General features: G+C 38.7%; 2 protein-coding genes across 3 annotated transcripts in view; both read left to right on the forward strand.

Annotated features, from left to right (window-relative positions):
* Positions 1–11406, forward strand: part of gabra5 (gamma-aminobutyric acid type A receptor subunit alpha5) — a gene marked incomplete at its 5' end in the record, with an annotated part of 35113 nt that extends 23707 nt beyond the window's left edge. The window contains 2 exons of the mRNA XM_081380094.1: positions 2968–3179; positions 9183–11406. Of these exons, the coding sequence (XP_081236220.1) occupies positions 2968–3179; positions 9183–9476 (506 nt within the window). The 3' untranslated portion in view covers positions 9477–11406. The remainder of the gene's footprint in view (positions 1–2967; positions 3180–9182) is intronic.
* Positions 11407–15124: 3718 nt separating this feature from the next.
* The window catches only part of gabrg3 (gamma-aminobutyric acid type A receptor subunit gamma3), a gene marked incomplete at both ends in the record, with an annotated part of 132628 nt that continues 129041 nt past the window's right edge, over positions 15125–18711 (forward strand). Inside the window, 2 exons of one of the 2 annotated variants that reach the window (XM_081380092.1) lie at positions 15125–15177; positions 16888–17036. In XM_081380092.1, the coding sequence (XP_081236218.1) occupies positions 15125–15177; positions 16888–17036 (202 nt within the window). Of the gene's footprint in view, positions 15178–16887; positions 17037–18711 lie in introns of those variants that run through there. The other variant, XM_081380093.1, reaches the window with a different exon arrangement.

Below are 18711 nucleotides of genomic sequence, written 5' to 3' on the forward strand. Positions count from 1 at the left end.
GCCTGGAATTTGGACCGGCTAACTCTTACGTGATCCTGAGACCCCGGCCTGGATATGTGCCCAAGGTTCCCACCACACCCTTTCGAGACCAGGTGGTGAACCTGCAAGCGCTGCCCTTGGAGGATGCAGACCCAGCCTTGGCACTGCTCTGTCCAGTACGCACCCTCCATGCTTACGTAGACAGGATGCATTGTTTCAGGACTTCAGACCAGCTCTTTGTCTGTCATGGTGGGAAGCTGAAGGGAAAGGCTCTCTCCAAGCAAAGGTTGTCTCACTGGATAGTGGACGCCATTGCTTTGGCTTATCAGCAGCAAGGTCGACCATGCCCCCTTGATGTGACAGCCTGCTCCACCCGGAGTGTGGCATCCTCTTGGGCTCTAGCGCATGGCGCCTCGCTAACAGACACATGTAGATCTGCAGGCTGGGCGACACCTAACACGGCCTCTGGGCGACCCCCACGTGTGTAGTCCACTGTAAGCCTCTCTGAGCATGTGTCTTTCCCTCGGCAAGCTACCTTGCCACCCCTGGGTTTGAAATATTCCACCTGCAGCTGGACACCCCAGTGATTCTCAATATGCAGCCCCCTGGGGTCATGTGTATTCCAAGTCCCCCCCCTTCGGGCTGGGCATAATTGCATATTTCCACTGATATATGCTTCCTAGTGTTCCTTGGCATAATTCCAGCAGCCATTAAAAACTATCCCTTTCATGTTAATGTTGTTTTTTCATTGTTTACATGTTTAAATATTCTGAGAATGCATAGTTTTAGTTCTAATGTTTAATGTTTAAACTGTAATAAATGCATTAAAACTTTTTTTTTTGGCAGCCATTTTGTTTTTATTGTTTATGACAAAACAGTGATGTTTACAACTTGTTATACGGCAGAAATGGATTCAGCACCTAAAAATCATATAGAAACAACACTTGAAGTACTTTTCCTCAAAAATGCCTACTGCATCTTATCCAGGGCTATTTATCTATTTTGGGACCTGACTATAATTCTGATGCCTTGAATTGTATCTTGGCAATAATCAGCAATAATAAGCGAGCAGACAGTCCACAAGAAATATGTGCCCACGCAAACAACGTCTCTATAACTGGCCAACAAAGGATACATCAAAACATAACACTTTCTCACACACATACACAAATATCCATGAACAGAGGTTTAAAGACCCGCTCACTGATATTGCACATGTGACAGTATTTTATTTGCATAGCCCGAGGCTGAGAAATCCCGGAGCTGATGCCTAAGACACTGTAGTACCATAGCTATTTATGTCTAAAAGTCTCTGTGTCCACTGCCTGGGGCGATCTGCAGATCTCCCTCTGACAGGGACAGAACACCTCTGCTCCTTCAGCAATTCTCTAGAACTATTCTCATGTGCTTTGCATAAAGAATTATTAATTATTAATACTGTCACTCTAAGGGCATGTTTGAAATTTAAAAACAATTATATTTGATCGCACTGATACATTGCTACCTATTGTACTTTTTTTTATATATATATATATATATATTAGAATAAACTGCATTTCTGGGAATGAAATGATCTTAATGTCAGTATTCCCCGCTGGTTTGGTTTGTTTTTTTGTTAAGATGAGTGTATGATCCATGAACCAATGTATTCATGCAAAGTATTTTTAAAATGAAAAATTATGTTGGATGAAAGACAACATTTCCCTGCTCACTTTTAGTGACATTCACAAAATGAATGAAAAGATTTTGATGGATTAATGTTATCATTTTTGGCACACAAATCATTTTATTTTAAAAGCATTACATGCCTTGCATGAATAAGACTAAAAATATTGACTAAAAATTTTGACTAAAAATAAGTCAAAATAAACTTTTATATTTTAAAGAATACCTTTTTAAATTAAGTGTGTTATTTGATTTATGGAGTTTTACAAAGATGCAAACTTTAAGGATTTAGATAGTATTCTATTTTTTATTTTTCTATTTACACTACTGGTCAAAAATTTGGGATAATAATTTTTTTTATGTTTTTGAAAGAAGTCTCATGCTCATCAAAACGGCATTTATTCAAAAATACAGTAATACTTATTCTGGTTCTATTTCTGTGATGGCAAAGCTGAATTTTCAGCAGCTATTACTTCACAGGATTCTTCAGAAATAACTCTAATATGCTGATTTGGTGCTCAATCAAGAAATCTTTTTAACATAAATGTCTATAAATTTAATGTGTTCTTGCTGAATAAATGTATTTATTTTATATTATTTATTTATATTTAAAAAAAATCATATCTTATCTCAATGGTATTATATCATGGTTTCCTCAAAAATATTAAGCAGCAAAAATTGTTTTCAAAAATGATTTTAATAAGAAATGTTTTTTGAGCACCAAATCAGCATGTTAGAATGGTCTTCATTGTTACATGATCCTTTCAGAAATCAGAGTATGGCATAAGACACTTCTTTCAAAAACACACACACACACACACACATATATATATATGTGTGTGTGTGTGTGTTTTTGAAAGAAGTGTCTTATGTCATACTCTGGTCTTCATTGTTACATGATCCTTTCTGAAATCTCTAGGTATGGTGAAGGCTATGTGATGATGTGGGGCTATTTTAATTCCAAAGGCCAAGGGAACTTTATCAGGATGCATAGTATCCTGGATCCATGAATTAACTGGCCTTTAAAAATAAAAATCTGCCTGCCTCTATGGGAATTTAACATAGTCAAGTTCAATTTCCAAAAGATGATTTTTTATTCTTCTTTTTAGTCAACTTTAGCATGGGTGTCTAAACTTATGCATAGCACTGTATATATATATATATATATATATATATATATATATATATATATATATATATATATATATATATATATATATAATTTTTTTTTTTTTTTTTTTTTTTGACCATTAGTGTATTTATTTTGCTTTAGAGAACTCTTATCTTATGATATTCTTAATATCTGTGTTGGATCTTCGACAGGTGTGACCACAGTGTTGACCATGACCACCCTCAGCATCAGCGCACGCAACTCTCTTCCCAAAGTGGCTTATGCCACCGCCATGGACTGGTTCATCGCCGTTTGCTATGCCTTTGTGTTTTCAGCGCTTATTGAGTTTGCCACAGTCAACTACTTTACCAAACGCAGCTGGGCATGGGATGGAAAGAAGGCATTGGAAGCCCAGCAGCCTAAAGTAAGTTACAGTAGTATGTGTTTGAGTGTTTGTGCATATGTGATGTTCAACTCTCAGAAAGTGTTTTTTTTTTTTTTGTGTGCAATTGCATAACATGTCAGTTCAGTTCTGTTTGTTGTGAAGGTTGCACTATATTGCGTCCCTCGAAACGGTTATATAATGTGCTTTTTCTAATTGTTTCGAGACACACAAACAGCTTGAGAGTGCTCAGTCACAACATTTCAGAGAGTGACACTAACTCATGTCAGCAGCTTTATTAGATGTGCTGCATTTGTGTTAGCTGCTGATGGAGGTCACATTTTGAAATTCTACTGGATGAATTTTTAGCCTTTACCCAGAATGCCCTTCAGACCAGCCACTTCATTGAAATTTCTGAGAGCTGCTTGTTTGATGTACATGTAAATGCCAGGTTTCCCCTTATGCAAGATCCATTTTCACCCAGGTGGCAATTTTTCATTCACACTGAACAAAACAGAATTCAAAGCGGTCAGTGCACATGTCACTGTGGTGTGTGTGTTAGTAAAGGCTCTACAGTTAGACCTCTGAAGGTCAGATTTGGACCTCCAGCACAGCTTTCTTAAATGTCACCCTCAGTTTTTTTTTTTATCAAACACCAGCTTATTCCTCCTCTCCTGCTGAGGAGTCTTTCTAAAAGCCCAAAACCACTGCTGTGGGGTCCTTCTTTAGGTAAGAGCAGTAAGTGATGTAGACAAAAGACTGTTCATTATAGTATTAGCATTATAGTTTATATTTATACACACATTTGATCATAAGTGAAAAATTATTACAATTTAAAATAACTTTTTATTTTCTATTTTAATACATTTTAAAATGTAATTTATTTGAATTTGAATCAGCCATTACATAGTCTTCAGTGTTACTTTTGAAGTGGAACTTCGATGCTGCACCTTGGTGTTGACGCTATAGGGAACACCCTCATGTAACTACACGCAGCAAATGCTTTAGAAAGTGCTGTGTCCTCGTTTTATGACACCTGAGGACACCCGTGATCTTTGCGTTGTTTGCTTGGGAGCGGAGCATGCATGTTCAGCACACTGGATGCGTTCACCGTGACAAGCTTCGCTTATGCTTGGCCCTCCTCTCAAGGGATGAGGGACAATCTAGATCCCACCATCTTATCAAGCTATAGACCTATTTCAAATGTATTTTTTTTATTTCAAAAGCCTTAAGTTAGAGAAGGTTGTTTTATTACAATTGCATAGTTTTTATTAGAGTCAAATAATATTTTTAGAAAATTTTCAATCTGGGTTCAGGAAGCATCATAGTACAGACTCTGCACTTTTAAAAGTTCAACATTTTCACTGCTTTTGACACAGTTGACCACAAAATCCTTATCTCATGCCTTGAACAATGTGTGGGTATTAAAGGTTGTGCTCTGTACTGGTTTAAATCCTATCTTGATGATAGATCTTTCCCTGTTTGTCTCAATGGTTTTTCTTCATCCAGCTGTGCTTTGAATTTTGGAGTTTCTCAAGGCTCCATTTTGGCTCCTGTTTTGTTCTAACTATAAATTCTTCCTTTGGGGTTAATTTTTACCAAGCATGGGGTGTCAATTCATTTCTATGCTGATGACACCCACATTTATCTGCCCTTGAAGCATAATGATAAAACAGGCTTATGATCCTTAGTTGCGTGTCTGTCTGACATTAAGTCTTGGTTTTCTGTACATTTTTTGCATCTCAATGAGAACAAAACAGAGGTGGTTTTTGAGCCTTCAGGCACCTTTGATTATGATTTGGGAGAGTCTGGGCCCTATTTTAACGATCTAAGCACATGGTCTAAAGCGCATGGCGCAAGTGAACTTAGGGCGTGTCCGAATCCACTTTTGCTAGTTTAACGACGGGAAAAATGGTCGGCATGCCCGGTGCATGGTCTAAAAGGGTTGTCCCTATTCTCTTAATGAGAAATGGGTGTGTTTTGTGCGTAACGTGCAATAAACCAATCAGAGTCTCATCTCCCATTCCCTTTAAAAGCCAGTTGCGCTCACGCCATGGCAGATTCGCTATTTACATGGCGGAAATTGCAAGCGGAAAGAGAGGAGATTGAACTGCTCGTGCGCGAGGTTAAAGCGCGCAAGCAGACCATCTACTGGACAAGCCGGATTCCACCATATCTTCATGTACACAATAATAATCTTTTACATTGTAATCCTTTTATTTTTAATATTTGGCATGCTTGGGTGCTGCTGCGTGGACCCATGTTTGGGTCCCTGTGTTTGGGTCCCTGTGTGTGTAAGAAGCAGAGTGTAAGCGTGTTGTGCGCCCGCCTATAGGCTCATATTACTAATGCGCACTTTAAATAACAAAAAAAATACTAACTGAAATAGACCGGGTCATTGACCAACAAAAACCTGGTCTAAATTCAATGGCACAGTCTATTTCAGTTGCCTCAAAATAGCAACGCGCCAACAATGCGTCTGGACACAACTCGTTTTAAGACCAGCACGCATGCTATTTAAACAACATGGTGCAGGACGTGAAAATGATAACTGCGTCAGGCTGAAACTAGCAAAAAACACTTGCATCGCACCTGGCGCCGCATTGCGCCGTGTATGATAGGGCCCAACGACTGTTCTGCAGGCATATCTGCTGAGAGATTTGGATCAGGGGACTGTCTCCTGAGACTGTCTCCTGAAGCGGTCATTGAGCTGCACTACACCACAGACTTGGCTCTCTGTGCCACCAAACAAACAGCAGCTGCTATCATTTCGGTTTATTTCGCCTTCCAGTGCCTCCAATTCTCCTGGCCCGTCTTCAGACAGCTGGAGGCACAGGGAGAGCTGGAGGCTTAGGGAGACGATTGATAAAAAGTGGTCGGAAAGAATGTGAAGGAGGAGGGTGCACAAGAGGTTAAACGCTTACATCAGGCTCTGAAGCTGGACTGATGATGTTGTAAGTGATGTGTGTTGCAATAATTACGACCTGTCATCTGATTGGTCCAGTGGAATACTTGATGTTAAGCACTGTTGAGGGTAACGGTTAAGAAGGATGGTTACAGTGACATGATGCACCTCTTCTTGTTCCAGTTGCCTTTTTAAACTGGAGTAGAGTTTTTTTTTTGTTAGAGTAAAAAACAATTCTACACTCTTAAAATTTTCAGTGCTTCTAGAGGGTGAATTTACACAGGGATTGAATAGTTTTCTTTTTTTTTAAGGAAACAAAGCAGACCTGCTCTCTCTGTTGCGTTAAGAGTAGTAAAAAGAAAGGTATGCATGCTGGCACATTCATGCATTCGGTGAGGTGTCGGAAAGCAGTCACATGTCTGAGGACATCCAGTTCTTTTCACCTGCTCCCTCTAGACAGGTGCCACCTTAGGGTTGATGCAGGGTGAATGGAGTTATGTGGGTAGAGCATCCCTCTACTTCGTTTACCTCCCTCCCCAACTATTGTTGGGTCTTGAAGTAGGGATATTGCTCCCCTTTGGTTGTTTTTTTTATGCCTCTTTAGTATCCGTGTTGAGAATGCTGACAAGTAGAAGTTGGGGTCATCCCTCCTTGTTATCTGTCGCATAATATAGATTAATATAGAAAGAAGAAGAAGAAGAGAATCGCTAGCTATAACGGGTTTTGTGAGAAGTTCCTACTGAAGTCATACCCTATGAGCTGCTCTCCCCCGTGGATATATAGGTTTTTAAGAAGGGTTTAAGCTCCCCTGCAGCTGCCTTGGCATATAGAGCTTGGCGAATGAGAGGTAATGGGCAAACTACTTCTCTTTTTTGCCTCCCATCGTAAATAACGATAAAGACGAATGATCCTCCTTGGTTTGGTGTCAGTGATGAAGGTTGTAGCTTGGGCATAATGGAGTTCGGCTACATCTAACAAAAACAAGTAGTTCCACTACTTGACTATGTTGGGAGCCCTAAGGACTTAGGTTTTTGGCACCCTGCATGCTCCCTTTGGTAGGCTGCTCCCTAAGAGCCTCTCAGGAAGAATTGCTAAGGTGATAGCGAGGCATTCTTCAGCACAGCCGAGGCTATGTTGTGTATCTCCCCTTATAGCTCTGCTCTTGGGGCTTTGGGCTGAGGCCTGTGCTGCAAGGGAGGGAGGAAGATTGTATTAGACGGGACCTCTCTTGCTGTGGAGCATAGAAGCTTGGGGATTTTTTCCCTAGCACCTAGGGATATTGGCTTAGGGAGTAGCTCCACTTTATAACTTTTTGCAAGTCACATAGAATGCACCCTTGGGGAAGACGCACTCTTGACTCCGGCTGAGTTCCGTAGAGTCATTTAATGTTATGGCCACTGTGTTTGTGCATATTCACAGCTTAGTGAGGCAGGCTCCCCTTCAGCATAGCATAGTGGTTATTGATTCCCCATATTGTCAACACCAAGACACAGTGTTGAAATTCCACTTCGAAAGGGAACATCTCAGGTAGCATATGCAACCAGTTTCCTTGAGTAGGAGGAACGAGACACTGTGTCTCATTGCCATGCCTCAGGCTTGCCTGCACTTCTCCTTCAGACAAAAGAGTTGATGATGTGTAATACAGGCAACCTTTTATACTGACAGGCTTTCCAATGAATATTGAAGTGTGGTTAAACACATGCTTCAGACGCCGGTCACACATTCCCCATAGCGCCAACATTAAGATGCAGTGTCTTGTTTCCCCTTTCAGGGACCCTGGTTGCATACGCATCCTGAGACGATCCCTCAGAATTAATTCTAATATGCTGATTTGATGCGTAAGATTTTATTATCAATATTGAAAACAGCTGTGCTGCTTTATATTTTTGTGTAAAGCGTTATATATTTTTCAGCATTCTTTGATGAATAAAAAGTTCAAAAAAACAGCATTTATTTTAAATATAAAAATACTGATATATTTTTTTTAACAATTTAGTCGTTACCGTCACTTTTGATCAATTTAATCTATCCTTGCTGAATAAACAGTATTTAAATGTACAGTAAACGTTTTTTCAAAAAACGCTGTTGGAAGGTTGGTCTGACCGAGCACCACAATAAACGTATAGCCAATCAGCATTAGGGGGCATATGATGGTGGACGAGAGAGAGTGAGCAAGAAGGAGATTGGAAGAAATACTGTTGAAAGAGAGATCTGCTATGATAAATAGACATCCACTCTTGCATTGCGTGTGTAATGGAGGCCAGCTAGTGACACCAGAATAGAGAAGCCTGTGTTTAATGTCCTTGTTAGAGCGCCGGTCTCGCATGCCGGCAATAGGGGTTCGAGACCAGCTCGGAGCAAGGCAGTTATGTGTTGAATGTAAAGTGTTCATGAATTTTGGAGGCGGAGCGATGAAGAGAGGGGGTGGGTTTGTTTAACGAAGTTCTTTAACGAACTTGACAAAAATTTTGGTCTGTTCTTTAGCTTTCGTATGGCTTCAGAAGACTTGTAATACATCACATTTGGCTTTTGCATATCTTTTAAGCTTTAAAGCTCTATTCCTTTAAGCCAAGATAGTAAAGTAAATGGGCTTTCTATAAGCAACTCAATGCTTTTGTTCATTGGCATGGTGACAGATTACCTCTGCCCACCTGAAAGTACTGGAAGTACTGGATATATGCGGTACAGCAGGAGTTTTAGAGCTGTAACCATGTCCTCTCTTCAGTAATTATAGTATGTAATGTCTCAGAAAGTCTCACTGATTGAGAACAGAAGATTACTGTGATAAACTAAATGGCATTTTACTTTAAAAACTGCCTCAAAGTCATTTGCACATACTCTTGAGTAAATCAAGTTCAATCTACTGTCTGAACCACAGTCTCGACTGCTCCATTATTATACTGTTGCTTTATTAATTAATTTCTTCTGCTGGCCCTGCGAAGGCCATTGTTTAATGTTCTGAGTCAGATCTCTGTTAACCCTGACTGTATTTCACCTTTAATTAGAAGTGTACGACCTTCAAACTGGTTCATTATCTGGGCTTTCTCCAAACTAGTTAGCAGCTTCATTCTTACACTGACAATCTTGTTTGAAATCTCTTGACTCTAAAAATATCTTCTCCTCACCTTTCTCAACCACAGAAAAAAGACCCACTGGCACTCTCCAAAAAGCCGAACAATGCCTGTTCATCTGGAGTTAACTTCACCCCCAACATCACAAAGGATGCGGCTATCTCCACCATCTCCAACAGCACCACTGTTCAGTTGAAGAGCGCTGAGACCAAGCCCGCAATGGACCCCAAAAAGACCTACAACAGTGTCAGCAAAATTGACAAGATGTCCCGGATAGTGTTCCCGGTCCTCTTTGGGACTTTTAACTTGGTCTACTGGGCCACATACCTCAACAGGGAACCGGTGATTAAAGGTGCCGTTTAACCCACACAAAATACCCGACACCACCGCAACATTCCCTTCACAGCCTCTTTTTCTTCTCCACTTCAGTATTCAGCAACATGCTATCCTCGCTGAAAATGACGACGAGCACTCATTTACTGCACCTCTCACTTCGCTAACCTATAAGAGGAGTGCTCTTCTTGCATTTCTTTCCTGACATCATAAATTGCATGGGAATATAATTGCCATATTTGCCTTGACTTCTTATTTTATATATCCCTGGTTTCCACTTCCATCATAATTGCATTCATCTTACAATGAAATGAGTGCCATACAAGCTACCATTTCATTCATGAAAAGTTTCCAAAGGACCTGAACAAAAATGTATGCATTTGGCATCAACATTTATCACAGACTAAAAAATTCTTTATGAAAAGAAGTACAGCAAGGCCAAATGCTATGCAAAAAACGTTTTCTACTATGTTGTAATGGGTAATTGCTTATAATGAAACCCTTGCTTTGTATTAATGGACTTGAGGCTTCTCTACTTAATGTTTAATAGCTTTAGCATCAGTGGTGTAAGGCAGGCAGATGCTATGCTATGTTTTTAGACATGCTAAAAATGTTGCCTTCAGAGGGATTACTTCATATGAGTACTCGGGAATGTCCCGCAATTACTGATTTCACTTTCATTTGTCATTTTTTCTAAGCTTTTTTGAAGTAGCTCAATAGAATTGTGCACCTTAGGCAGCTTTTCACACTTAAGACCAAGATATTCTGCAAGGTGAACAAGGTCGGGTTGCAGCTAAGACTTTCGAATCATTTGTACATAGCTTGTTTATGCTTTGCTTTTAATGTAGATGCGGCTTAACATTAGTGAGGAAGAGCTGAAAATGGTTCTGCTATGCTACTCCAATATGCAGCCAAAGCGACATAAATGGAAGCTAGCTTGCTGATGGTGAAAACGCAGACTGTGTTGTGAAATACTGTAGGCTTTGACAGAATATGCCATTTCTTTACAGTTAATAGTTTTTAACTTGGCTTTTCATGCTGTTTAGGTGGCAGCCATTTTCATACTTTTCTCTGTGTTGTAAATTGGTCAGTGGGTTTTGAGGTTGGAACGAGTCAGCAAAAGCCTTAAATGTTGACACCTAGTGATAGTTTTTGCATTACCAAGACTAATGTGAAATGATCAGGTAAAAAGTTCTGAAAACGATTGATAACACTTTATTTTACAGTGTCCTTGTTACATAGGTTACATGTACTTACCATAGTAATAAGAGTAAGTTATGCATAATTACATGCAATTAACCCTCAGCCAAATCCTAATCCTACCCTAACCCTATAGTTAGTACATGTTAGTTGTTAATTATTATTACACAGTGCTTAAATATATAATTACACTGTAACAATGACACCTTAAAATAAAGCGTAACTGAAATATTTACATAGACAAATTTTTTTCAGATTCTCAAAATGTGAAGACAGGAAAAAAGACAGAAAGAAGGTCAGACATACAGTAGAAAGGTGGAACCTGCTGTTGTCAAGCATGTTAAAATGGAAATGTCACACCATAATGCCATTTCTGGCCTTCAACTGAAACGCATGGCTACTTACTTGGGGAATTACATGGAGGAAAGAACAATGACCTCGTTACTGCGAAAATGTGACTCGGGAAGATTTGGTTTTTATCCTGTAATCATTCTATTCTGAACTTGTTACATGGAAGTGAGACGGCACAAAGAACTAAGTGAACCAATGGATGATGTGTAGCTCATTAAGAGGCCAACTACAAGAGCCATTAAGCTCCTCTCTTCTGTATGCCACTCAGGCCTATAAGAGAATGAATCATGAAAAGTGTTCAAGTGAGTCAAGTGTGCCCTTTTACAACAATGGATGTTTCCAGAAATGTACAGCTGTTCCTCAAAGCATACATGTCTGAAGCAATAAATTCTGCCTGATATGTTTCTTGACCAAGTTCTGTGATTACTTCTGTTCAAATACATTTCTTATGCAATCTTTAGAATTAACCTGACCTAGAATGTTTGTGACCTTACACGGAAATGTTCCCATATTGATGAGCTCAGTTAAAGAAACGAAGATCAACAAGGACTTTATTTACATCAAAAATAGTATGCTGCTCGTTTGCGCTGGACCATGTGCCATGATATTGTAGGGGTTTTATGTTTATTTGGTTCATGGCTGCTATTCACAGGATCATGGCAATAAGACTGTGCACATCAAGCTTAGCATGATGTTTTCCTAATGGAACAGTTGCTGCAGAAGCCACTGTAACTGGAAGAAGGATTCTTCCTGGGATTACTCCTGGGATTATACAAAACACACACGCACGCACACACACACACATGTGTGCGCGCACACACACTAGTATTCCTATCATTATGGGGACATTCCATAAGCGTAAATGATTTTATACTTATACTGTATAATTGTATATTCTATCCCCCTACTCTACCCCTAAACCTACCCATCATAGAAAACTTTCTGCATTTTTAGATTTTCAAAAAAACATCATTCTGTATGATTTATAAGCTTGTTTCCTCATGGGGACCTTAAAAATGTCCCCACAAGGTAAACGATTACTGGTATTACTATACTTGTGGAGACCTTTGGTCCCCATAATGTATGGGGATTACACACACACACACACACACACACACACACACACACACACACACAGAGAGAGAGAGAGAGAGAGACACACACACTCACTCTCAAACAAGCATGCACACATCAAGACCAGAGTTCCTGGAGCAGGGAGGATGCGGAATCCTTCCTCTGGTCCTGTGTGCCGGCAACATCTGGCCCACATCTGTTTGAGAAGGATTTAGCTTCACTTAAGTTGCTTTTTCCAACCAGTGCTCCTATACATAGTACCAAATTAAACTAGCACCAGTGCAACCAAGTGACTGCATTTTTGCATTGTGAGTGCTACATACTAGCATATTGCTGGACACTGGCAGTGTGTGATGTCCAAAGTATATACAAGAAGAAGTATACATATAAATAGAGAAATATATAGAAGTACAAAGAATATACAAATTAAATTTGTGTATTCTACACATTTACATTTTTGTCACCACTCTTAAGTAAGTTTTATGAATGTTAAACTATGCTGTTACTTTGTTTCAGAGTCACACTGACGTTCATTTGATATGTCACAGTCTTGTTGGGGGCTCACAGAAAGACTTTACTTCATTTTATTACATGTAAGGCAAGTGTAAGCCACTCCAATATACTGAATTCATCCCTCACACAATAATGCACAGCATGCCAATGGACTTTAAACCTTTAATCCCCTGAGTGGCGGAGTGAGAGCTTGGATTCCTATTCCTGATGCCGGACCGGAATTCCGCTAGTGTAGAGTTTAGAAGCTGTCACTAAGATATGTCATTACAGATTTATGTTTGTATCGTGGATAGATACCCAGTTGCTTTCATTTTATTAGTGAGAAGAAAAAAAAAAAACATAGATTGCATATCCTAAAGCTGAAAATGCTTTTTCTTATTAAAAAGGGTTTGGTTATGTCACTATTTTGATTGAATCTATTGTGCAGAGATAACAGCTGAAAACCATTTAAAGTGGTAGTGGCATGATTGTTAACATGGAATATATTTGAAAGTGACAGATAACATATTGACCATCCACAATTGAAGCATAGAGATGTCACAACTGGCAATGATTTAAAAGCATAGTATTCAAAACAGTTGTACACTGTAATATTTGCATCATTATTGTCATAATGTATTTGTTTCCATCCATTTCACTATCAATGTTTTTTTTTCTAATTGATTTGAATCATTTTTCTTTTACAGGCTTTTGTTGTGCATTTGTTTCCTTAAATTCAAAGTGGTCTAAAAAGTGCACGTTTGTTTTCACTAGAAGGTTTGGCACTACTTTGATTGTACATCAATAATTAAGTTTTCAATTCTAGTGAGTTTCCTTGTGGTTAGCTGCACTCCTTTTTTGTTCTCCCACTTTGGTTTGGTTTAGTAGCCTATGTGTGCTGCACTTCCAATCTGCATTACTGTAATCAGCCACAAGAGGATAGTCTATCATGCATTTGAACTGGCCGAGTTCATGCTCTCACTAACCCAAAAAGGGAGACACGACACCGTCATAAGAACATGAAAACAAAGCGAATTAGCTCGACATATAGTTTGATGTGTTATTAAAGCTGAAGTGTGTAATTTCTTATATGTTAAATACTTTATCCTATATTTATAGACAATTATAAGTAAGGCATTTTAGGCTGATGTTTCTACTATCTTGCTTTGTGGTGCTACCAAACTTTAGATCGCGACAAGCACGTCGTAGACTCGACCAATGGCGTGTGTTTGGGGCGGGACGATCTGTTTGCTGACCAATGGCAGACGGAGGGGGAGTGCGCGAGGAAACCTGTTTGAAACAATCGCCATTTTTTTTTTTTTTTTTTTTTTTTTTTTTTTGACCCAACTGGAGCAAAAACACTTCAGCTTTAATGAATTTATTTATTAGTATTTGATTAAATGTCACAAAAGACCTCTTCTAAATAATCAAAAGTTGAATAGCCTTTGCCATTTTTAAGCGTACCACATATACTGAACTTTCTAGAAAGAAGTCAGGAAAAATCTCACAACACGCAGAGCAAAGCCAGAGAGAAATGGCTTGTTTTTTTTCTGTTTTTTTTTTTTTTTTTTTTTTTTTTTCAAAGTGCGTGGGCGACTGGGAGCTGCCTGTGGTGATAAATGTCGGCGCTGTCTCTCAAATATTATACTGCATATGTGCACCTGCTCATACAGACAACAATGCGAGGACAAAGTATGGATAGACATTTCTCCAGCCTCAAAGGTTAAATTAGCAGCAGTAGTTATGTACATCCGAGTCAGAAATAAAGAACGACGAATGACATTTAACTTGCCATAATATGGCAGAGTACAGAAAACTGCATTTGTATTTATATTTATGCCAGAAACATCAGAACGCATACAGTGCGATGCAATGAATAATACGCTGTAATAATTAACTCGACTCTAAATTGGATGATGACATTTTCTACACCCTCAATCTTGCTCTATTATCGGTTTAATCGCACTGCGATCAGTGCACGTGCAAAGTAATTGCAGCAATTATGCGCCAATTTTCATTTCGAACACATAGTCCGCGCGGTAATCATTTACCTAGCTGATACTGTAAACAGCCGCTTCTGAATGTATCTCCTCGAAGCATTCTGACGCTGAAAATATCAGATGTACCCGAAGATCATCTCAAGTTCCGCTGAAGCGTCTGGGAAAGCAGACTTTGTTTTTTTAATGACGTAATTTGGAGAAACTAACGGATGCGTTAGAGGTTTGAAGGTGTCCACTTTGTAAGTTTGCGCTCTGTCAGTCTCTGTGTGAACGTCAGTATGTGTATCTGGTGGTGCAATCTAAGGCAGCGCAACTTCAAGGAGCAGGAGGGGCTCTCCTATTATTTGATCTCGCTAATTGCCAATGCAAGTGAACTTTAAGCACCGGACACTAAGCCGAGGAGGTCTTACCGTTCCCGTTGGACTATAACCTAGACTACTCGCCACTGTTTTAACTGAAGCTGGAGGAAAAAGGCTGCAGCTCTGTCACTATTTTTTTTCTTCTTAGAAGAGTCTCCGTGCAGTGTGCCACATTCAACACGGAGTCAATCTCACCTAAAACATGTCCACCAAATTGTTCCTCTACTTCTTACTTCTGTCAGTGTTTCGTGCATGGTAAGTGACATTCTACCCTCTTTGTCTTGACATGGATTAATTGTTCATAAGGGTAATTCTGTTTATCCGTAGCAGATTTCTTCTGCATAGTCTAGCCTGATGCCACATAATATCACCAATCTGGCGATGAAGCTGCGATGCACGCACTGAGGACCTAAGTTTAACAATAAGTCTTTTGATTTGTGCTTTTTAAGAAGTTCAAAATACTTTATTTATTTCAATCTTTTTTTTTTTTCTTCCAGTAAGACTTTACTGTCATGTATTTAAACAGCATCTCTTTAGTTGTAATCTGTTAGATTGTTTTTTGCCTGGACATAGAAAATTATGATTTTAAAATAATTTTAGCTACCGTCGTAGCCTACGTTATTTTAGGGTAGCGATAACGCATGCGTTCGTCGTTACCGGAGCTGTCAGTTGCAAAGGTGCTGAACTAAGTATGTCCAAAAGTTTGTATTCCTATCCAGAAAATAGCGTGAAAATGGAAAACGTGGAAATTGCATGCTATTTTGTCGAGGTTCTGAAAGTTGTTAAAAAGTTCTGAAATTAATTCTAAAAATGATAATGGTATTGGTAGGAATTGGCTCAATTTGTGATGAATATTGCACGAGATGTGAATCGTGCATCTTGTGTCTATGTGACTATGTCTCTGTCATACAGACTACCAAAGGCTACTGGAGCAGATTTGAACCTGCCTTTGTAGGAGAAAGAGAGAGTCACTCAAAACTCAAATGTCATTTGTTAACATTGTTTATATATATATATATATATATATATATATATGTGTGTGTGTGTGTGTGTGTGTGTGTGTGTGTGTGTGTGTATAGGCTATATATTTGTAGAGGTTAAACGATATTGTTTTTCTTTGATCAGTTTTCCTATTAATTTAATGTTTAAGTGTCAGATAACTGATATTTAGAACTGATGTTTAATTTTATTTCTAAATCTTACATTTTTTCTTTTTGTTTACTAATGCTAATTAAATAAACATATGTATTATGATTTTTTTATAATAATAATAATAAAGCCAATTATTTGAATATGTTTTATTTATTTAAACTCGATTTTCCTTGGGAAATAATATAACCATAATGACGAATATATTGCCTCTCTATTGCAATTAGTTACTTAAACTTATCAAAATAGGCCTTCGGAAAGTTAGCATATATATGTTGGTCTCTGAGGTTGTTCTTTTCAGATATAGTGTACAGTGGTTTGCAATGATCAAAAATACATTAATTTAATTAGCCCTCTGGTCTCTGATAAAATGCTGAAAATAGAGAAATATCCATTTTAAGTGGCATGTAATGGACACGTGTGATTGGAGGCTGTAGTTAATTTATGAACGTTTTTACATGCTATTTGGATAATGATGATTTTGGGAAACTACTTACTCTGCTTGTGACTAAAGGTCTACTGAGTGCTTTGGGAAACCCAGCCTTTAACTGTCATTTAGTGCAACTGTGTTTCTACATCCGTATTGTTTTTTTTAGTTTTTTGACTGATTGCTAACCAGTCCACTGTGCTCTCAAAAAAATATAAAGTTTTATCTGAAAAGAATGACCTGTTATTCCACATCGCTTATTCTGACAGATATACTTTTAGCTAAAACCAATTGCAAATGTTGTCTTTAAAACAATTGATTATTGAATTGAAACACAGAGAATGACCCTAATGGTGACGTGTGAAATGCATTTTCTTTTATTTCTTTAGTTTTCAAACAGCCGCTTCTGAGGATGATGAGTATGACGACGTTACTGTGAATCAAATGTTGGCCCCCAAAACCCACGAGACAGACGCAACGCAAATACTAAACAACTTACTAAAGGAGTATGACAAAAAACTACGGCCGGATATTGGAGGTGAGTGGATTTGTAGATGTGAGCATTGAGAAGACTGTGTAGCTACATTGAGCTGTCCATGGTACTGAAATCAGTTCAGCTTTACAGCATTCAGCCTTACCCATCTTGAGGCTCCATTTACAGGCATAACATGCAAACAAATGTATGTCATATATAAACTGAATTTACTTTAAAGTCCAACTGATGTGTTTACCACAACAATTCATGCATTTGCAAACTGGCGAAGTGCGTTAGCTTTATACTGAAGGGTATAAAGTAGAGAATCGCTCGCACTCGCAAATTACACTAAGCAACACAATTTTCCTTTTACTAGTAAGAATAAAAATGTCAAATGTATTCACTGTTTGAGAGACATTGAGAGTGAGCAAAAGCTAGACTGCTGGTTTATTGTTTTACATTAAGTAATTGAATTCCTGCAGCAGTGGAATATTTTCCTGTGATTTTACTACTTATTTATACAGGCATTTCATGTTTTTTTTCTACCTTTTTCCTTTTTTAACCACACAGCACTCTTAATAACCTCATGTAGTGCTCTTCAATCCACTTTTGCATGTAATCTCAAAGATTTGCTTGTTTTCATGTGTTTCGAGAGTTATATTAGCTTACGGAGTGCTTCCATGAGAGCAGGATTCATGGATCCGGCAGGAAACTTCAGGCTTTCCATCAGAATAACATGAAATTGTCATTTCACTGAGACTAACAACATATCTCAGGGTTGAGATTGATGCTATTTTCTAGTAAATGCAACTAAATAGAGTGCCATGAGAGGAAATCACAATCTGCAATTCAAGCAGCGCATTCTGTACTCGATCTGAGATGTCACCACACAACATCACAACCGCTCTTGACACATCTGTCAGGTCTGTTATTGGTTTTGTGGCATCGTTGTGATATATTGCATCCTATTGGATTCGAAGCATTTTTAGAAAGCCTATCCCTGCAAAAACCTTACCGTTTCTACATGTTTTTTGTTTCCCTTCAATGAGAAGAACAACCTCCCATGTTTGATGGATGACAGTCTCCAAATTATATTTCTTATACTACCATCTGATTTTAAAAAGGAAGACTATGTTTATGTGCTCTCTTACACACACACACACCACACCTACAACAACCCACACAAATCAAGCATATTGCCTCAGAGCCACCTTGCCGTGAAATAGCTTTTGTTTTTCCCTTCTGTAGCTCGCCTTTCTGGAGAGAACTGTACTGCTATATAACAATCAAGGATGCCACTGAATGGCTGTGATACTATGTATGAAGACAGCTACATGAGACACTGTTAAGGAAGTAGAAAGATTCCAGTTGAAGTCCATAGAAATTGAGAAGCTTAGACGGTGGGCGCGTCTCAGATCTGCCAACTCAAGTGCAGAGTGGGTCAATGAAAGCGGCTCTAATACACTTTCAACAACTGTTGAGACCTTCTGTTTCAACACACACACACACACAGAGAGAGAGAGAGAGAGAGAGAGAGAGAGAGAGAGAGAGAGAGTGAGAGAGAGAGAGAGAGAGAGACAGAAATGTCATTTTCTTGTTTGTTATTTTTTTATAAATATTTGTGGCTAGAAAAAAAGAGCTTGAACCAGATTCTCACATGCAAGTTATGAAATACAAGATTAGAGTGCAAACAATATAATCCTCTTGACCATAATTGTTTATATACCAGTGTTTCATT

The sequence above is a fragment of the Scardinius erythrophthalmus genome (genome assembly GCF_964197995.2).
Source record: "Scardinius erythrophthalmus genome assembly, chromosome: 12".
Taxonomy (NCBI): Eukaryota; Metazoa; Chordata; class Actinopteri; order Cypriniformes; family Leuciscidae; genus Scardinius; species Scardinius erythrophthalmus.